The sequence below is a fragment of the Anopheles merus genome, chromosome X, assembly GCF_017562075.2.
Source record: "Anopheles merus strain MAF chromosome X, AmerM5.1, whole genome shotgun sequence".
Taxonomy (NCBI): Eukaryota; Metazoa; Arthropoda; class Insecta; order Diptera; family Culicidae; genus Anopheles; species Anopheles merus.
The window spans coordinates 16279586-16299693 of record NC_054081.1 but is presented as its reverse complement, the minus strand read 5'-3'; the positions used below and the strand labels follow the sequence as shown (position 1 = coordinate 16299693).

General features: G+C 45.3%; 4 protein-coding genes across 8 annotated transcripts; 3 read left to right on the top strand and 1 right to left on the bottom strand.

The window, feature by feature from the left end:
- The first annotated feature begins 5 nt into the window (after window positions 1-5).
- On the top strand, window positions 6-1651 carry LOC121591384 (glutathione S-transferase theta-3-like). 3 transcript variants are annotated; one of them, XM_041911807.1, is made up of 3 exons: window positions 6-165; window positions 770-905; window positions 986-1651. In XM_041911807.1, the coding sequence occupies exons 1-3, from the start codon at window positions 28-30 to the stop codon at window positions 1573-1575; spliced, it is 864 nt and encodes a 287-aa protein (XP_041767741.1). In that variant the 5' UTR covers window positions 6-27; the 3' UTR covers window positions 1576-1651. The 3 variants fall into 3 exon arrangements, with proteins under 3 accessions (XP_041767741.1, XP_041767762.1, XP_041767751.1); XM_041911828.1 differs by lacking the exon at window positions 6-165 and adding an exon at window positions 290-554; XM_041911817.1 differs by lacking the exon at window positions 6-165 and adding an exon at window positions 290-558.
- Window positions 1652-3074: 1423 nt separating this feature from the next.
- On the bottom strand, window positions 3075-4980 carry LOC121597321 (xaa-Pro aminopeptidase 3). The gene is made up of 4 exons (XM_041922991.1): window positions 4857-4980; window positions 4538-4782; window positions 3415-4471; window positions 3075-3351 (listed from the first exon to the last, which is right to left on the bottom strand). The coding sequence occupies exons 1-4, from the start codon at window positions 4921-4923 to the stop codon at window positions 3188-3190; spliced, it is 1533 nt and encodes a 510-aa protein (XP_041778925.1). The 5' UTR covers window positions 4924-4980; the 3' UTR covers window positions 3075-3187.
- Window positions 4981-6186: 1206 nt separating this feature from the next.
- LOC121591091 (palmitoyltransferase ZDHHC6) lies at window positions 6187-11190 on the top strand. Its single transcript, XM_041911470.1, has 5 exons — window positions 6187-6528; window positions 6610-6711; window positions 6801-7579; window positions 7652-7842; window positions 10488-11190. Exons 2-5 carry the CDS (start codon window positions 6648-6650, stop codon window positions 10660-10662), a joined length of 1209 nt encoding a protein of 402 aa, XP_041767404.1. The 5' UTR covers window positions 6187-6528; window positions 6610-6647; the 3' UTR covers window positions 10663-11190.
- Window positions 11191-13288: 2098 nt separating this feature from the next.
- LOC121591073 (aminopeptidase N-like) lies at window positions 13289-19424 on the top strand. Of its 3 annotated transcripts, none has more exons than XM_041911443.1 (4): window positions 13289-13383; window positions 15321-15520; window positions 15598-17999; window positions 18845-19424. In XM_041911443.1, the coding sequence occupies exons 1-4, from the start codon at window positions 13326-13328 to the stop codon at window positions 19110-19112; spliced, it is 2928 nt and encodes a 975-aa protein (XP_041767377.1). In that variant the 5' UTR covers window positions 13289-13325; the 3' UTR covers window positions 19113-19424. The 3 variants fall into 3 exon arrangements, with proteins under 3 accessions (XP_041767377.1, XP_041767395.1, XP_041767386.1); XM_041911461.1 differs by lacking the exon at window positions 13289-13383 and adding an exon at window positions 13421-13817; XM_041911452.1 differs by lacking the exon at window positions 13289-13383 and adding an exon at window positions 13422-13858.
- The last annotated feature ends 684 nt before the right edge of the window (window positions 19425-20108 follow it).

The window sequence follows — 20108 nt, the reverse complement described above, 5'->3', positions numbered from 1 at the left end:
CTGGAAAGCTTCGGGTCCGTTCGACGAATGCGAGCGAAAGAGACGACCGTCGGTAGCGCGCGCTGTTTGGTCTGCTGTTTGCTGTCTCGTTTGTTCGCGGCTCCGTTAGCCCGTGCCAGATACGCGCGTGTGAAAGCGTCCGCGAAGGAAAGGGCGACCGCGAAGGTATAGCTGTCTCTTTTCTTGCAATGGATATCTCCGGCACGCGCTGTGCTGTTTCCGCACTTTCGAGCCCGCCATGTTTGACTGGATTTGACAAACCGAGGTGCCCATGATTGACGCACAATTGTGAGCTATTTTTCTTTGCACGCAGTGGTTTTTTTTTTAAGAAATCATTTTTTCATAATTCCAATGCTTTAGTTTTTTAAATATATGCTGCTCTGTTTTTTTACCATCGACTATTTCCATACGCCAATGTTTATCGCGAGCAGCTCAGTTGTCAGCTTTGTCAGCAATAAAAACAAAAGCTGTTGCTTATCTTTTTTTTGCGTAACCGCGGTGCAGGTTAAAGCAAGCGGCCGTCCCCTGTTGCTTCTTGGAATACATTGCAGGCAGTAGGTAGTGGTGCCGTTTTGTTGCATTATTTGGGGACCAGAAACTTAAATTTGAAACCCCAACCAGCTCGTTTTGGGGGAAGGGTGCAGAAAAGGAGAGGCGGTGCTGCTTAGCTTTAAATGTTGCAAACATTTAAAGAAATGCAATTTACTGCGCGCAATTAAGTAAGCGGTTAGTCTATTACATTCAAAGATCCCTTTTTCCCGCTTTCCAGCTAGCTTCAATTGCCACAATGTCCCGTAGTGTTAAGCTTTACTATGACCTCATGTCGCAACCGTCTAGGGCGCTTTACATATTCTTATCGACCAACAAGATCCCCTTTGACCGGTGCCCGATAGCGCTGCGAAAAAGTGAGTATGCGGGTGATAATCTTTGCGTTATCGTTTTTATTTATTTTAATGTACCCGCGTTTGGCTTCTCCTCCACACAGTGCAGCACAAGACGGACGAATACCGCCGACAGGTGAATCGGTACGGCAAGGTGCCCTGCATCGTGGACGGCAGCTTCCGGCTTGCCGAGAGTGTCGCCATCTACCGGTACCTGTGCCGAGAGTTTCCGACCGACGGCCACTGGTACCCGAGCGACACGGTGCGCCAGGCACGCGTCGACGAGTACCTTTCCTGGCAGCACCTAAACCTGCGCGCCGACGTGTCGCTGTACTTTTTCCACGTGTGGTTAAACCCGCTGCTGGGCAAGGAGCCGGACGCCGGCAAGACGGAACGGTTGCGCCGGCGGCTGGACGGTGTGCTGAACTTTTTCGACCAGGAGCTGCTGTCCGGCGGTAGCGGGCAGGCGTTTCTGGCGGGCGATCGCATAAGCATTGCCGACCTATCGGCCGCTTGCGAGATTGAGCAGGCGAAAATAGCCGGGTACGATCCGTGTGAGGGCCGCCCGGCACTGGCCAGCTGGCTGACGGCGGTGCGGGAGCGGACCAATCCGTTCTACGACGAGGCGCACAAATACGTTTATCGGCTTGCGCCGGACAACATCGTAACGCCGGTCGTTGCGATAGATGAGTGAATGTTTCGTTCTTTTGTTTTTTGTTGCTACTATTGCCTAAGATAATAAAGATTTTCGATTTCTAAAACCACAAAAATATTAAATATTCAGCGTTTCAAGGGTGTAGAAAACAAGCCGCCCTTGCATAATACAGTAATTTACCCGTTTGATTGCAATCACATTGAACTATAGCACATTTACACGGTATTTTTGAATAAGTAGCGTCTTAAATAGTGGTGGGAGCTCGGAATCAGACCTACCAAATTCCGATTTCTTGTTCAGAATCAATTCTTGAGCCGATTCCGGAGTTGACTCCGAATCCAGAATCGACTACAAAATCAGAATAGACCTTGGGAATCGCAATTTATTTGGGAAAAGGAATCAGAATTGACTCCGGGATTGGAATCAGCTCCGGAATGAAAATTATTTCTTGAACTGAAATAAGAAGTTTCAGAAGCGAAATCAGTCCGAGATCCTTCATGAGAATGGATCGTATAGAAGTAATAAGAAATAAGAAGTTCCAGAAGCGAAATCAGTCCTAGAATCTCCATGAGTATTGATCGTTTACAAGTAAATTTGTATTCTATGCGGCTATCAATACGTAGCATCAATGGACCCAAACGCCTATTCTTAAGGAGATGCCGAAGCCAACTCCGAATTCGAGCTAATTCTGATTTTGGAGACAATTCCGGAATCAGAATTGACTCCGAAAACGACATGGGAATCGTAATTTGTCCCGGTAATGGAATCAGGATTGACTTCAGAAATGGAATGAGCTCCGAAACGAGAATCAGTTCTTGAATGGAAATAAGAAGTTTCAGAAACGAAATCAGTCCGCGAATCTCCATTAGAATGCATCGTTTACAAGTAGATTTTGATTCTTTGCGGCTATATCAATATGTAGCATCATTGGACCCAAACGCCTCGGCTTATGGAGTTTCCGATTTCGATTCTGGAACCGTTGCCGAAGCATATTTCGATTCCAGACCAATTTCGGAGTTGACTCTGAATCCAAAATCGATTCCGGAATCGACCTGGGAATCACAATTTGCTCCGGTAATGGAATCAGAATTGATTATATAATTGGAATTAGCTCCGGAATGAGAATCTGTTCTTGAATGAAAATAAGAAGTTTCAGAAGGGAAATCAGTCCGGGAATCTCCATAAATTCTCCATTCCAAACATCGCGAATCTCCATAATTGAATTTGAAGAACAAATGAATTTTGATTCTTTGCGGTTATCAACAGCATCATTGGACCCAAACGCCTATTCCTAAGGAGATGCCAACACCGACTCCGATTTCGGAGCCATTTCCAATTTCGGAATCGATTTCGGAAACTGATTCCGGAATCGATTCCAGAATTCTTCGGTGTTAGCCGGAATCGATTCTGACAAAAACTTTATTTCTCCCATCACTAGTCTTAAAGCGTATAAAAATAGACAAATATAGATTCTTCACTAATATAAAGCTGATACTTTGAGTACGATCGAGCAAGTAACGAACACAAAAAAAAAACTATACAACAATGAAGGAACATTATTTAATCATTTACAAAGGGTTTGAGTCGGTGTAAACAGTCTTACGCGAAATAAGAAAGAAACAAACACGTACAAAAACGGGCTTCCCCCATTTTAACGACTAAATAACCCTTCGATCGCCGCTACATCTTTTGCACACTCTTTTGTTAGCACTTCTATTTGCTTATCCGGCTTTATCAGCACATCGTCCTCAATGCGCAAACCCGTGCCGCGAAATTCGACCGGAACGTCGAAATTGTGCTTGGAGATGTAAATACCTGCAAGAAGCGTATTTATTAATGGTTGGAAAAAGGAGAAATCGAGTAACTACAGCGATTTACCTGGCTCGACGGTGCACACCATCCCGGGCATTAGGCGAATGTTGCGCGATATCAACGGCGTGTCGTGCACATCCATGCCCAGATAGTGCGACACATGGTGGGGGCAAAACTTGTAGGCCGCCCTGGAGCGCTCCAGGCCCGACAGTGACTCCGGTATGAGCTTGATTTCCTGCAAGTATTTGCCGATCTTCGAGCACATCGTATCGAACAGCTGGTCGAGCGTTTCACCGCCCGCCTGCTGCAAACAACCGAGCAGTTCCCGCTGCACCTGCAGCAGCACCTCGTACAGCACTCGCTGCGGATCGCTAAACCTGCCCTCGACGGGCCACGTGCGGGTAATGTCGCTGGTGTACCCGTGATACTCGCAGCCGGCGTCCAGCAGCAGCAGCTCACCGGCCCCGACAATTTGATTGTTGTTAATGTAGTGTATCACCGTCGCGTTGGAGCCGCCTGCGACCACCGGCGGGTAGGCCAGGAAGTTGGCACCAGCGACGCGGGTGTAGTAGTCTACGTTGGCGAACACTTCATGCTCACTGATGCCGGGAAAGCTGTGCTGCATCGTCCGGTTGATGGCTTTGGATGCGATTTCACACGTTTTGCCCATCAGCGCACACTCGCTGGCCGACTTCACTAGCCGGAGGCTTTGAATCGCTTCGGTCGGTGGCTTTGGTTGCGTCTGGTTCGTCACGTCTTTAACCATCCTTGAAACGTCCTGCAAATCCGACGCCGCTGCGTCGTACCACAGCACGGCGTTGGGATGGGCGAAACCATGCTTGTTGAGGTATTCCTTTAAGCCATTGACATCCAGCGCTTCATCCACACCGAACACGTCCACGGCGGCCTGCACGCCCGTCCTGGGGCCGTCCCACATTTCCGCATGCTTGTCTTTGGGGCGCACGAACAGCGTGCTTTTGCAGTTGCTACTCGCGTCGATTTCCAGCACCAGCACACTGTCCGGCTCCTGGCAGCCGCTCAGGTACAGGAAGTCGGTGTTCTGCCGAAATACGTACGGAATCTTGTGGCTCATGTACTTTTTGTTCGCCGACGGGATGACCACCTACAAAACATGGGCGATACCGTTTATTCTTTGCACATCGATGCACAGCACAACCGACGTACTTACGATGTGATTCGTTTCCGTGCCTGTTTGGAGCGCGTGATGATCTCGCAACGCATGGAGCAACCGTTTTCGCCTCTCCTGCACCTCTTCAAGCCGTATTCCGGTTAGCACCTCGCCAGACCCTATTAAATGTGGATGCGTCTGGTGCACCGGCTGCCCGAACGTTGCATTCTGGAAGGCGGCCTGTCTGCCCGGCTTGCCGGCTGAGAGCATTACATTGGTCTTGTGGTAATCGGCGCACCATCGAGCTGTTTAGGGGGGTTGAAAATAACGTTAGCGTGCGGCCAGCATTACGTCGGAGCGACGGTTATAATTTATTTACCTTTTTTTACCAACAAACTAGAACGCCGGGCTGGATTTAAAAGGAAAGATTTGGTGAAAACAAACATCGCGAACTGTAGGGGCCGTTCCTAGAATGACAGGGTATTGTTATGTCTACACCGGCGTGACAAAGTCGCAAGTCCCCAACGAACAAGATACGCTTTCAATCTGATCGGCTAATTGACAGCTGCACGTGCGAGAGATCGTGTCCCGTGTTTGAAAAGCATTTTGATTAAGAAAATCATATTAATTTGTTAATTTATACTCTAGGGCTAGTCGGTTTAGATGAGTGTAGGGCTTTCACCTGATGCATACATTAAGGTGTAAATTAAATGAATAATTTGGTCAGGTGGGAGTTAAATTATTATTTAAGGCCGAAAATAAAAAAACCAGAATTTTTCGGGCGCGTAATAAACGCCTACTGTCAAACCTATGAACAAACTGTCAACTGCAACTTTTCCGAACTGTCACATCCAACTGTCACCCAAGAGCGACAACTCCACTAAACGGGATCTAAAAGGTTCAAACTCTCATCCTAAACGCAATATAAAAAGACTTCGTTTAGCTGTCGGCAAACGACTCATGCATTCTAAAAGTAGCAAAAAGCTGGTGGCGCCATCTGTTTCATGTTTCATTTGTGCGGACACAACATACACATATACACAAACAAAACAAATCCTGTTGTTTATTTCTTCGATGACGCTTGCTTGAAAATAAAATACAAAGAAAAATAATCCCCGGTACCCTGGCATAAGGAAGCTGCTTAAGCGCTGTTTGAAAGACCCATCTGGAACTTTGATGCTGTTTATCTACTGCAAAAGGCGAATTCATGCAGCGATCTTTAGCATGCCAAAATTGGCTGCTTAAGTAATTCTGGCTGTTTGGGTCAAAACGAAGGTTAAGCTTAATCTGTAGCGCTTGGGATCCGTAAGTTTTTCAGCAGGCGAAATTTCACATCCGCGAAATTCTGGATCATGTGTTTTCGGCTTAACATGACAATTGACCTTTTATTTCTAGAAATCCAATTGAATTTATCAAAAAGCGCAAAAAGAACAATATAAAAATAAGTTAAAATTTGTAACACATCTCATTAAATATAAACAAAACACATCTCGCGGAAATGCTATTAAAATTAAAACTTCGACTACACTTTTTAATTCCAGTAAGCCTGTAAAAGGCCAACATTGCCTCGTAGTGCAGATGTACCGACGATGGAATGCTACAAAAATACGTGTGAACTCACGCGGCTGCAACAATGTCATAAGTCGGTTTTTGATGTTTGGGAATGCTATTAAACACAAACATGCGTGCATGCACACGTTAACGTCAGCTGGAAAGACAAAGACAGCTAAAAAAGCTAGAAAGAGATCCTTGTGCGTCATTTCGATGCGGTGCATGATATCTTTTTGATATGGTAAGCGATGATTAACGTTTTGTGCAAGCAGAAGAGAAAAAAAACGCACATCAAAGTAACCAGAGAGACCAGACACCTTTTGTTTTGTGGCAGTGTGGTAATTATGGTATTTAAAAATGGTGACTGAAATTGTTCAAAATTAGTGCCTAAGAAAACGGGCAAAATGTAAAAACTGTGTGCCGTTCAAACGTCGGGAAAATACACAAACACTCAACACTAGGAGGGTTGCTAAAAGGTCCATACATCAGTTTTCGCACAGGTAGTGTGGGAAGAATTGCTTGCTCTACAAACGTACGGGAAAAGTAGCCTAATCTATACGCTCTATTTATGCAACATACAGATACAGGCAGCTAGGCGCAGCAGAGTGCCCGCGCAACAATGTTCCTCGGGTGGTACAATTCCATCCGGCGTTTCCTCCATTGGGGACCATTAACTGCAATCGGTAAGACTGCGGCAAAACAGTGTTGCCACTTCAACGCGACGCTGCTCTACTGGCGCATGTAACGCAATGCTGATGGTTATCCGTTGCAGGAATTATACAATCGATTACAGTGATGACCATTTACATGAACAGCATGTGGTGGCCCTCGCATACTTCCCTGTGGGCGCTCCTCAACCTGACAGTATTTGTGCTGCTGTCCCTCGGCACCGGGCTTTACTTCGTGATGGCCTCGCTAACCGGGCCGGGCTACTTGCGCCTCAAATGGCGACCGGCCCATCACTCAGCGGACGAGCAGTTGCAGTTTTGCATCGTGTGCGGAGGTTACAAGGCGCCGCGTTCGCACCACTGCCGGAAGTGTGACCGGTGCGTGATCAAGATGGATCACCACTGCCCGTGGATCAACAACTGCGTCGGTTGGGCCAACCATGGCTACTTTACCGCCTTTCTAGCGTTCGCCGTGCTCGGCTGCATCCACGGTACGGTGATATTGGGCTCCTCGCTGTACGTGGGCCTGTATCGCGACTGGTACGTGTATTACGGCCAGCTCTCGAAAGTGAACGTGAAGCTAACGGTTTTGAGTCTGGTGCTGTGCGTGTTCAACATCGGGCTGGCCATCGGGGTCGTACTCACGGTGGGCGCCTTGTTAGTGTACCAGGTGCGATCCATCCTGAACAACCGGACCGCCATCGAGGATTGGATCGTGGAGAAGGCGCGGTTTAGAGCGGAGCGCAACGAGCAGACCTTCGTGTATCCTTACGATCTGGGCCGATGGAGGAACGTGAAGCAGGTCATCAACTTAACCTGCCGGCCGGTCGGTAACGGGTACGATTGGCCCGTCATCGAAGGATGCGACCAGTACACGCTAACGGTACGTTGCCGAGCGACAATGTTGGTCACCCGCGCGCTTTAATTTGCACCATCCATTACTCTCATTATACAGCGTGAACAATTAGCACAAAAGAAGGAAAAACGGGAACGAACACGGACGTACACCATTGTTCGACCGGCAACGGGAAGCTGGTTTCCTCTGTTTTCGCAAGGACCGTCGGTGTGCCTTTCGCCTCCGCTTACCGATGAGCCACGAATTAAGCTTGAGGTTGATGACATCGTTCGTGTTACCAGATGGAGAAAGTAAGTATTGGAGATGATACAAAATAGTTAAATAATATTCAAGCTTATTTCACTCTTCATACTTCATGCGAGTTGTGAAATTTGACCAGATTGCTATTTGAAAGTTGTATGTTATCTTTAACGAGATGCTGGGATTTTTGAAGTAGTTTACTTATTCCAAAGTGCACATAAAGGTTTCTGCTCTGCCATGTACGTTCCAGTATGCGTAACTGGCAATATGAAACCAAATCGGCCAAAGATACAACCTTATTCGTTTCCTGATTCAGTTTCTCATAATGCCCATTTGTGAGTCCATTTCTTGACCATGTTTCGGTCCTATTTTCCATCTGAATATGCAGTCCATGCGGGGTTTGGAACCATGGCAGGCATGATCGGCCCGTTTCCACTACACATGCTTATATTCAAACTTCAATGGAGATCAACACACAATCTTCATCGTATCGCGTTAATCCACACTGAGTCACTAAACTACTACTTCACAATGTATAGGTCGCTTTAGACCAAGTGAACGTGAATTTCTATTTTATACTATATTTCATTGAATATTTATCAGAATATGGCTTATTGCACACCAAAAGAAAGAATATTCAATGTCTCAACTATCTAGACTATAAAACAAAAATTTTGTGAATTAAATTTATTTCCTCCCGCTGAGCATTATTTTTTTCACCGTGAACAAAGCGGGGAATCTTTAAGCAATACGGCCTTCTCGGACCGTTCCTCCTGAATAAAAAAAGCAAGGAATCTCAAGAAAATGCATTTAATTTATTATTCTTTATGTTTTATTGTTCAAATAGTTGGGGAATTGAATTGCTTTTCTTTTGGTGTGCGATAAGCCATATTCTGAAAAATGTTCAATGAAATATAGCAAGAACCCAAAATTTCACGTTCTATTTCACTGGGACTCTAACGCGGACCTATGTAAATGCCATCTTAATCAGTTTGGTAACCACCGTTTTCCTTCACGCATATGTTGACGCTGTTTCTGAACAGCTAGTAGAGAGAATGTGTCTCTACTAGTGTTGGGTAAATCTAATTCAGAGTCATATATCTGAATGAGTCTTTGAAATGATTCAATGAATCTGAATCTCTGTTGGAATGATTCATAAATCTAATTATTATTCATATATCTCGAAAGATTTACAAATCTCAAGGGACTCATACATCTCCTAAGAATCATAGAGTTTGAGCTTCTTGTTATTCTTCTGCTTGGCGTAACAACCTACGTGATCATGTCAGCCAACATAGGCTTTCGAGATTTCTTGCCATGTACAACACTGCCGGGCATGTTATTAAGTTGTGCGAGTTCTTACGAGATTCATGAATTATTCGAGAGAGAGAATTGATGATTTTATAGAGAATCATGATTTTTTTTTAGATTCACGAATCTTTAGAGATTCATGAATCTTTGGAGATTCGATTCGAGATTGGAATGAATCTTAATGAAGGATTCATAAAGCCCAACACTAGTCTCTACCGTTTATTATCCACAACTGAACCCAGCTGAAGCTGGCTGCTTCTTTTATAACCGTCGTATATGATATAGTCCACTTTGTTTTTCCAACACACCCTCTTAGAGCTATCGCAAATCTATGCTATCGCAAACTGCTGAAGCAAAACCTTTCGTAAACTGATCCGGAATTTGGGTTTCGTTTGGAATATATGTGTTTGTAGCCACTTGTAGAATAACGACTCTCCATGTCGCTACCCCAATCTGCATCAGCAAACCCTGTAATTGGCTCATCTTGATTATGCCAATATCCTAGGAAATAATCCTTTGTGTCTTGCAAATACCTTAGTACACGGTTCAGATGTGTCCAGTGGCCATCTGTTGCACCTCTCTGGTTTCTAGCGATCCTAACGACGGTTTGCAATCTTCCATACTAAAAGGCTTTCACGTACTTTGATTGATTAATTTTTAACGTACCTTGTTGTCATGTCGTAATCAATTGTTATTCGAAGGAAGTTGTTTATTTCTTACAAATCTTCCATTTCGAATTACCTTTTCAATTGTTCCTTTACCAGTTGAATTTTCTTCCAAAAAGATTGATGCCAAAACTATATTATCGACGTATAGGATTAGATACATCTCAGCTTTCGTAGTTTTCCGAGTGTACAAACAATTGTCATATGCTGACCGTGCAAATTCCAGTGTGAACATATGATTGTGGAACATTTCATTGCAGATTCGCCGCGCCTGTTTAATTAGAACATATCAGACCACAAGTTTTCATTGTTGTAAGCAAAACGAAATATTTTCGAAATTGCCAAAACATTGTTTTAGATTCATTTTCCTGCGGGGGGTTTGATGTCGAAAACGACTAGCTAGAATAAATTCCCGCATCGACGGAACACATATTTCTGCCTGGTAATCGAAAAATAAAAGTTTGTTTAGTAATAATCAACTCAAACACTTGATTGCAAGAAAGACATAAGCTTGAATATATTTTGCTACAAACCAGTAACATTAGATAAGCCACCGTTTCAATCAATATATTTGACGAAGTACAATCTGTTCTCCGAAAGCATTTAAACTTCATTCCTTAAACACACTTTGACTGTCGAAAGAGGCTGGTTAAGAAGAAGAGAATATGAATCAAAATGCCATCTAACGTCTATATTAACTTAATTTTCCACCGTTTCAGGCACTGGTTGTTTGGCGAAAAACTACAGGAACCAACGAAAAAAACTATTCCGAAGCGGGTGCGCGGTTGGTTTCCTCGGAAATGTGCCGTGGAGTATATCGAGCTTGATGATGACGATGCTATGATGAGCGGCGTACCACTAAAATACGACAATACGAATAAAAAAGACGATTAAAAACACGCTTGAAATACAAAACATTGGAAGAAGAAAAAAGTGAGAGAACATGCCGTCCGTTCCCGAGATATGCGGTGAATGTGTTCTGAAGACATCCGCGTATGGCAAATATCACTGCATTTTTCATATGTTTCATATGTTTCATATGTTCATGTAACTTCACTTGTTTCCATATTTTTGTACAAACAGAGAGTATAATTCTTGGAGCATACTGATTACTGATTTGACACATGGCCCAACAAAATTCAGAAAATCCGCTTATTTCCTAATCCGCGCATATCGAGAACCGCATTACTCGGGAATAGACTGTATAGTTGCCCTCATAGAGTGCGCATCGTACATTAACGCAACAGATTTGAAAGATAAATATTGTTCCCATGGAAGAAAAGAAAAAAACAAATAGAATGATTTGTTTAATATTTACTGCACACAGGCATAGGTATGTTTGCCGCAAACGGTTCCTTTAATTTCTTGTTTTTTGCATTGTTTTCGAACTAGGTTTTAGAAATACATAGTTTCTGCTTCAAACGTCGTATTTTATAGTGTTTTCAGAATACGATCGAATTCACGTTGTCGCTTTGCTCATGATTCGATGAGAGAAATGCCACATCTCGGCTACACCAAAAATACATATATTTCCCAAATACTTTCCAAGCCTTCATTATCTTCGGTAAGGTTATATCAAATGTAATTCTTCTAAAGCAGCGGTCGGCAAAGTCCGGCCCGCAGCAACATTTAATGCCGGCCGCGAAAGGATTTGACTGATTTTGAAAGATGGAAAGAAACCATTCGTACACAAAATACTGAAGATCCTTAAGTATAACATTTTATACTGTACTGTTTCAACTTTAATTAAAGTACTATGATATGATGGACCGTTAAGTATGTTCGAACTCGAGGTCAATATCCCCGTAACATTTGCATAAAAAATGGCGTTTGCAGGAAAAAAAATCGACTGGCTGTAGAAAACAAACTAGAACAGATAATTTCTTTACATTTATATTTCTTTAGCAATTGAAAGGTATTTATTTAAACTTACTTTCACAAATAAATCTAAGACTTTACGAGTTGCCTTTGGTCAGTTATCCGGAATTTTCGCCATGGTGGACGAAGACGTGCGTGCAGGCATAAAATAAGTTCTACCTTCGATTTTCTACGCAACGACGTCCACAAACTTCTGCACGGAGTGCATTTTAGACGCTACGGGGTGCCATTCTTTACTCGCGCACGCTTTTGAACGACGTTGAGTTACTTTTTTGGCCATCATGGTTAGAGTTCGAGCGATAGAGGTGTCAAATTTTGTTTGCTGATTCATGAGATACTACTATTAAAAGTGCTATCAACGTTTTGTTACTGCAGCTGAAGAAAAACCCACGATAAACCTATTAACTTGTTCATTTTTGTAATTCAACCATTATGTAATTTTAACATTGTTTTTTTTTTAACACGTCAATAAGACTTCCGGAATGAAGGAAGTCGCATACGAAATTTTATATAGATAAGATACACTTTAGTCTGGTTGCAATACATTTATTTAAAGTTTTGCGCGCGACTTTACGATGGGAGAGCATTTGACTTTCGTATACGCAATACATGCAATACAAAGTTTTAGATATAGCAAAATAGGTCCATACATTTTTCTCGCGACAAAATATTTTCTGTTATTCGTTTTTCTTAATTTCACACAAATTAGATGGTTTCCCTTTTATCTGTTTTAGAGATATTTTCAATCGTATTTGAAAGCAAAAACGAACATTAAAAAAAACCCTGTTGTTTTAACGAGAATGACGATTCCACTTTGTTGCTGTTTACGAGTACAGCGATTGTCAAAGTGCTTTTTCATAAGGTATCAGTTATCACTTTATCTGACATGGCATTAGTTGTCCGTAAAGCATTTTGATAATTGCTGAATGCATGTTTGCTTCGATAACTTTTCGGCCGATGAGACTTTTGTATCATCCCCAGAATACCGTCAATATGAGAAAATGAAAAAGCCTGCTCCTGGCCCGCGGCTCTCGATCATTCACTAAATTTGGCCCTTTGCCTAAAATGTTTGCCGACCGCTGTTCTAAAGCATAAAGCCGCCCTGTTGCATAATTTCTTTTGTATTTGTAGATGATGCACCTAAAGATTGTTTTGTGATTATGTAATGTGGCAAGCTTTCTAATCAGTTTAATTTTATTCTACGAATATTTTACTTTGAGTTTAAGTTTGCGTTTGCAGGATTTGTAGAGAGTTTGCAAGACATACGCATTACCAATAAGCGCAGTTTCGGTTTGGTTGGTTCTTAAGAAATTGAAAGCTTTTAAGGCATGTGTTAACTAATTTAAAAAAAAAAAAACAAATTAAAAACTGCTCTTTAACTGGTTGCTACAATCGAATGTTTATTTGTTACATTTTGCCCAGTGCTATTAACTGTATCACTGTTTATACTGTACTTTAAATCAAGCTAACTACATAAACGATTCGCTGTAAGACGACTGTGCGATCGTGTAGTTGCGCTTAAAAAATTGCTACAGAAAATTACGTACAATACGAAGATAAGGCGATGGGGCTGGGGTACGTGCACGGGCATTTATAATTTTAATTCTTAAGGTTAGTGATTGAAATTCAGATGCTATCACCTCGTACGCACACTGCTGAAAGACGAATAAACCGGTTTGATGTTGCGGTTTAAGGTCAGTCCTCCGTCTTCCACTGTAAAAAAGGTGGCAAATTATGGTAGGCCGTGTGTTTTTTATATTTCTATTTTCCCTTTTTACTGTTCACTAGGAGTAGGATTAAGGCAAAATGTACGTTACGTTCTTTATAAAATACTTCCCATGTTTTCATATGTTGGTACAAGCGGAGACTTTAATTGAAAGACCATACAAACGTGTGTGTGAGTGTGTTTTCTGTAGGCATGTCGATTAGGGTTGGCGTTCGATTGGCGTGAAAGTGCCACGAGATGCGTTGGATCAATCAGAAAAGTTAACCTTTTCTCTCTTCTACCACCGCTGCCGCTGTTTGTATATGTGTGTGATTTCCTGCGTGTGGTTGTTCCACAGTGCTGTAAACGCCTTCAGCATATTACATGAAGCACAACACTCCGATGATTCGCATATAAATTCCAAGTTCGTCGGCTGTCCGCGGGAGAAGAACCCGTCAAGATCTCGGTGAGTGCGGTCGTGTGCTGTGCTGCTACTGTGTTTGCGCGGTGGGTTATTATTAGTGTTGGCTCCAAAGTGTTCAATTCCCTCGAGACATGTTGTGTAGTTGTTTGTTGTTGTGTTAATGTTTGATAACCTAAAGCGTTTTTTATTTAAATTGAACTGCTATCAAAAGATACCAGAATTATCTGTCCATACACCACCACGATCAGCTTTTACTTATTGACAGTTAAATACAGTGTGCGAATACTTGCAAATACGCTCAATGCTCAATCAATGAAATTAAACCCTTCAAATCGCTTTCAAATTGTTAGCTCAGCTTAATAAGTATGATGCTAGTTTTCAGTATTTTTTCTTAAAAAGGTTGTTTTGAGCATTTTTTTAAACTGCCGTTGCATAAGCGTGACGTTAAAAAAGTGTATATAATTGAACCGTTGCTACACCAACGAGAGTTAGCTAATAATGATGGGAAAAAATGAAGTTTTTGTCAAAATTGATTCCGGATAGTTCCGAAGTTTTCTGGAATCGATTCCGGATAGTAGGTCCGGAATCAGTTTCCGGAATTGATTCTGGAATCGGCTCCAGAATTGGTTCCGGAATCGGCTCCAGAAACGGCTCCGGAGTCCGAAATGGCTTCGGAATCGGAATCGGTTCCGGAATCTAATTGGCTCTGGTATCGAATTTCGCTCCGAAATCTGAATCGACTTCGAAGTCGATCAGAGTCGGTTTCGGCATCTCCATAAGAATAGGCGTTTAGGTCCAATAATACTTTTGATGTCTGCAAAGAATCCAAATTTACTTGGAAACGATCAATTCTAATGGAGATTCCAGGACTGATTTCACTTCTGAAACTTCTGAATTCAGTTCAAGAACTGATTCTCGTTCCAGAGCTAATTTCATTTCTGGAGTCAATCTTGATTCCGTTACCGGGGCAAAAAGCGAATCCCAAGTCTTAAGAAGGTCGATTCCGAAGTCGGTTCTGATTCCGGAATCGATTCTGGTTTCGGAGTCAACTCGAGAATTGGCTCTGGAATTGGTTTCCGGAATTGGCTGAGAAATTGGCTCCAGAATCGGATCCGGAATCGGAATCGGGTCTGGAATCAACATGGGCTTCGGAATCGGAATTACCTCCGAAATCAGAATCGACGTCGAAACAGAATCGGTTTCGATAGCTGGAAAGATTCAAAATTTACTTATAACGATCCATTCTGATTTCAAATGATTCTCATTCCGGAGCTAATTCCATTTCTGGAGTCAATCCTGATTCCATTACCCGGAAAAATTGCGAATTCCAGGTCGTTTTCGACTCCGGAACTGATTCTGATTCTGGAGCCGACTCTGAAATCAATTCCAGCATCGGAATCGACTCCGGAATTGATTCTGGACACGGAATTGGAACCGGGTAGGTCCAATTCCGAGCTCCCACCACTAGTTGCTATCCGAGTTTCACTGTGCTGTTACTTTGTTTGATTTTTACGGTTGTTTAATTCCCGATTCCCGATTGCTTAGGTATGGCGATGGGTCGAAGCTCGATGCTGCTCGCAGTAATTGCTGCAACCATTATAGGAGTGACCGTGGGTGACACGGGAGTGCCGTACAGCGGTTACCGATTGCCCAAATCGATCACTCCCGAGCATTACAATCTGCGCGTCTACACACATCTTGGCGATGAGCGGGGTTTCATATTTTACGGCCAAGTGGCGATGCGGGTAAGCAACCAAAGGCAGCGGACAACAAAAAAGTCTTGGACCTAATAACAGGTTTTTGTATGCGATGGATTTTACAGCTCATTTGCCACGAGGATACGGAGAATATAGTGCTGCACTCGAAAAACCTAACGCTCCCCGAGGAGCGCATCTCGTTGCGCGAACTGGGCTCGGCCGGCCAACAGAACGGCTCCGCCATAACCATCAAAAGCGTGCAGTACGCCAAGGAGCATGACTTTGTGATACTGAACGTGGCCACCGTGCTGCGCAAGGGGAACCGCTACGAGCTGGTCGTACCGTTCGAGAGCGCCCTCGGCACCGGCCTGCTCGGCTACTACCGCAGCAGCTACGTCGACAAGGCGAGCAAGCAGAAGATCTGGCTGGCGGTGACACAGTTCGAGCCGACGTACGCCCGCCAAGCGTTCCCGTGCTTCGACGAGCCGGAAATGAAGGCCACCTTCGACATCGCGCTAGCGCACGACGAGCGGTACGTCGCGCTCAGCAACATGCCGGTGAACAGCAGCGCCCCGGTGGACGGTATGTCGGGCTGGGTGATGGACGTGTTCGGCACCACCGTGCCGATGTCGACCTACCTCGTCGCGTACACGGTGAACGATTTCGAGTACCGGGAAGCGATGGCGGTGGAGGAGGGCGACGTGCTGTTCAAAATCTGGGCCCGTCGCGACGCGATCGAGCAGGTGGACTATGCGCGCGAGATCGGCCCGAAGGTGACGCGCTTCTACGAGGACTACTTTCAGCAGAAGTTCCCGCTGCCCAAGATCGACATGATCGCGATACCGGACTTTGCGTCCGGTGCGATGGAAAACTGGGGCCTCATCACTTACCGCGAGACGGCCCTGCTCTACCATCCGAACGTGTCGACGGCGAGCAACAAGCACCGCGTTGCGTCGGTCATTGCGCACGAGCTGGCGCACCAGTGGTTCGGCAATCTCGTCACCATGCGCTGGTGGACCGACCTGTGGCTGAACGAAGGCTTCGCGACGTACGTCGCCAGCCTCGGGGTCGACTATCTGCACCCCGAGTGGCACTCGCTGGAGGAGGAGTCGGTCTCGAACACGCTGGACATATTCAAGTTCGATGCGCTGCAGTCTAGCCACCCGATCTCGGTGGAGATCGGCCACCCGAACCAGATATCGCAAATCTTCGACGCGATCTCGTACGAGAAGGGCTCGATCGTGATACGCATGATGCACCTGTTCCTGGACGAGGAAACGTTCCGCGACGGCGTCGGCCGGTATCTGCGCCGGCACGCGTACGGCAACGCGGAGCAGGACAACCTGTGGGCGGCCCTGACCGAGGAGGCGCACGCGAACGGCGTATTGCCCGACCACATCGACGTGAAGAAGGTGATGGACTCGTGGACGCTGCAGACGGGCTACCCGATTGTCACCGTGACGCGCAACTACGACGCCAACACGGCGGAGGTAACACAAACACGCTTCATCTCCTCCGATGTGCGGCCGGACAGCAACGTGACCGACTACTGCTGGTGGATACCGTTGACCTACACCACCGCCAAGCAGCTCGACTTTAACGACACGCTGCCGAAAGCGTGGATGGCGTGCAGCGGCGAGCCGAAGGGCTCGCACCAGCAGGAAACGAAGCGGCTGGAGGATCTGCCCGACGCCGACCAGTGGGTCATCTTCAACGTGCAGCTGGCTGGGCTGTACAAGGTGCGGTACGACAGGCGCAACTATCAGCTGATCATTGCGCAGCTGAACGGGCCCCGGTTCGGCGAGATCGGGCTGCTGAACCGCGCGCAGCTGATCGATGACGCGATGGATCTGGCCTGGACGGGGCAGCAGAACTACGGCATCGCGTTCGCGATGCTGAACTACCTGCGGCAGGAGACGCAATACATCCCGTGGAAGTCCGCACTGACCAACCTGAACAGCATCAACCGCATCCTGAAGCGCACGCCACTGTACGGCGTGTTCCGGAGCTACGTGCAGTACATCCTCGAGCCGATCTACGAGCAGCTGGACATCTTCAACGGCAGCCGGGCGACGACGGAACGGCTGGACGGGATCAAGCAGATCACGCTGATCGCTTCCTGGGCCTGCCGGTTCGAGGTCGGCGACTGCGTCAACCGGTCGGTCGAGCTGTTCGCCCGCTGGATGAACGAGAGCAGCCCGGACACGGACAACCCGGTGCCGGTCAATCTCCGCCCGGTGGTGTACTGCAACGCGATCCGTCGGGGCGACGAGGCGCAGTGGCACTTCCTCTGGCTGCGCTACCTGCAGAGCAACGTCGGGGCGGAAAAGATCATGATCATCGGTTCGCTGGCGTGCACGCGCGAGGTGCGGCTCGTCGAGCGCTTCCTGCAGTGGTCGCTCAACAGCACGTCGGGCGTGCGCAAGCAGGACGCCACGATCCTGTTCAGCGGCGTATCGCGCAACGATGCCGGGTTCGCTGCCGCCAAAAAGTTCTTCCTCGAGCGGGCCGACGACATATACAACTAGTAAGTAACGGACAGCTACCCGGGCCCGATTCCGTGTTCGGAACCAATTTTGGAGCCAATTCCGATGCTGGAATCGATCCCTCCGATTCCGGAGTTGACTCGATTCCGCGATCGGAGTCAGCTCCGGAATTAGAATAAACCCTGGGAATCGTAATTTGCTTCGGAAACGGAATCAGAATTAACTCCAGAACCCAAACACATATTCTTAAGGAAATGGCGAAACCAACTCCGAGTACGATCTAATTCTGATTTCGGAGCTAATTCCGATTAAGGAGTCGATTTCGATTCCAAACCCAATTCTGAATTCCGGAGGCGATTCCGGAGCCAATTCCGGAACCAGATCTAGAACCAATTCTGGAGTTGACTGCGAATCCAGAATCGATTCCGGAATCAGAAACGACTGCAAAATCGACCTGGGAATCGCTATTTGCCCCGGTAACGGAATCAGGATTGACTCCAGAAATGGAATTAGCTTCGGAACATTAAGATGTTTCAGAAGCGAAATCAGTCCGGGAATCTCCATGAGAATGTAAATTTAGATTCTTTGCGGCTATCAATCGTAGCATCATTCGACCAAAACGCCTATTCTTAAGGAGATTCTGATTCTGAAGCCGATTTCGACTCCGGGTCCGATTTCGATTCCGGAGCCGGTTGCGATTCCGGATCTAATTCCAATTTCGGAACCAATTCCGGATCCGATTCCATCATCGACTGATTCCGAACCTACATTCTGGAATCGATTCCAGCAAACTTCGGAGCTAGCCGTAAATCGATTCATACAAAATTTAATTTTCCCCATCACTAGTTCGAATACTAACCGCACCGTTCCTTTTACTCCGTAACAGCCTGAGCCCGGACACGTCGCGACTGTCGCGCTACATTAAACCGCTCGCGGAGCAAATGTTTTCCAGCGAGGAGCTTCAGGAGCTGACCGATCTGATCGAACAGAAGGCACCGATCTTCGAAAAGGCCAACCAGGGCGTCAAACAGGCGCTGGAAACGGCCCAAACGAACAACCGGTGGTCGAAAGTGAACATTGACAAGATGGAACGCCTATTGCCAATGCTTACTACCCGGTCCGTTTCAGTGTTAAGTTTAATCGACGACCTGTAGAAAGGGGCCCGCGCGGGTGGACGGTGCGTCGATACATTTCCATAGGCGCCCTCCCCCCGAAGTGTAGTACTTAAAGCATACCCCGTTTACCTTCGGCCCCATCAGCAGTACAATTACACAGTCCTGCCGCAAGCATTCCTCTACAATGGAGAGGGAGTTAAAATATATATATAAAAAAAACACACGCACATGCTCGGTAGATAGTTAAGAAGTTGTTACTTTAAATATTTTCCTGACTATACCGTCCGGCCTAGCTGTAGCTGTAGCACGGTCCTCAATTTTTATTGAAATAAAACTAAAACATTCACAAAACACGCACACGCATTTTATAGCTGATTGTGACAAAAGACGAAAGCAGTAGTGTTGGGTTTCATGAATCTTTCGTTCAGATTCATTGATATGAATCATCAGTGATGAATTATTAGAATCTCGAGTGGAATATTCAAAGATTCATGAATTCTTGGAAGATTCATGAATCTGCAAAGAATCATGAATGTTCAAAGATTAATGAATGTTCAAAGATTCAAGAATCTTCGAAGATTCATGAATCTCTAAATATTCACAAATCTCCAAGGATTCACGAATCTCTTAAGATTCATGCATCTATAAGATTCGTGAATCTGTAAAATTTATAAATCCATTGAAATTCTTATATCTCCAGGGATTTATCAATCGTTGGAGATGTATGATTTTCAAATATTGAATTTGCGCGATCCCACCGAAAACTTGCCCATTGTGGGATCAATCATTGCATTAACCGTCTCCTCGTAGCAAAACAAACTATTCAGCTGCGTGGTACTTTCCACGAAGTCTCGAAAGCCTGGACGGGCTGGCATGACCACGTAGGTTGGTACGCTAAGAAGAAGAATAATAAAAAGTTCAAGCTTTATCTTTTTTTAGAGATATATGAATCCTAAACGAACGAACGAATCTCTGTTAATCTTTCGTGATGTAATAATCTTTTGAGATGCATGAATCTTCAGAGATTCAATAATC

Excerpts from the sequence above, each read along its gene's own strand:
- LOC121591091 (XM_041911470.1), top strand. The coding sequence starts at position 6,648 with ATGTTCCTCGGGTGGTACAATTCCATCCGGCGTTTCCTCCATTGGGGA. Across the intron at positions 7,580-7,651 it reads GCGACCAGTACACGCTAACG|CGTGAACAATTAGCACAAAA; the intron begins GTACGTTGCCGA and ends CTCATTATACAG. Across the intron at positions 7,843-10,487 it reads CGTGTTACCAGATGGAGAAA|GCACTGGTTGTTTGGCGAAA; the intron begins GTAAGTATTGGA and ends CCACCGTTTCAG.
- LOC121591384 (XM_041911807.1), top strand. The coding sequence starts at position 28 with ATGCGAGCGAAAGAGACGACCGTCGGTAGCGCGCGCTGTTTGGTCTGC. Across the intron at positions 166-769 it reads AGGAAAGGGCGACCGCGAAG|CTAGCTTCAATTGCCACAAT; the intron begins GTATAGCTGTCT and ends CCCGCTTTCCAG. Across the intron at positions 906-985 it reads CCCGATAGCGCTGCGAAAAA|TGCAGCACAAGACGGACGAA; the intron begins GTGAGTATGCGG and ends TCCTCCACACAG.
- LOC121591073 (XM_041911443.1), top strand. The coding sequence starts at position 13,326 with ATGTTGCGGTTTAAGGTCAGTCCTCCGTCTTCCACTGTAAAAAAGGTG. Across the intron at positions 15,521-15,597 it reads ACGGCCAAGTGGCGATGCGG|CTCATTTGCCACGAGGATAC; the intron begins GTAAGCAACCAA and ends TGGATTTTACAG. Across the intron at positions 18,000-18,844 it reads GCCGACGACATATACAACTA|CCTGAGCCCGGACACGTCGC; the intron begins GTAAGTAACGGA and ends ACTCCGTAACAG.
- LOC121597321 (XM_041922991.1), bottom strand. The coding sequence starts at position 4,923 with ATGTTTGTTTTCACCAAATCTTTCCTTTTAAATCCAGCCCGGCGTTCT. Across the intron at positions 4,783-4,856 it reads TAGTTTGTTGGTAAAAAAAG|CTCGATGGTGCGCCGATTAC; the intron begins GTAAATAAATTA and ends CCCCCTAAACAG. Across the intron at positions 4,472-4,537 it reads GCACGGAAACGAATCACATC|GTGGTCATCCCGTCGGCGAA; the intron begins GTAAGTACGTCG and ends CATGTTTTGTAG.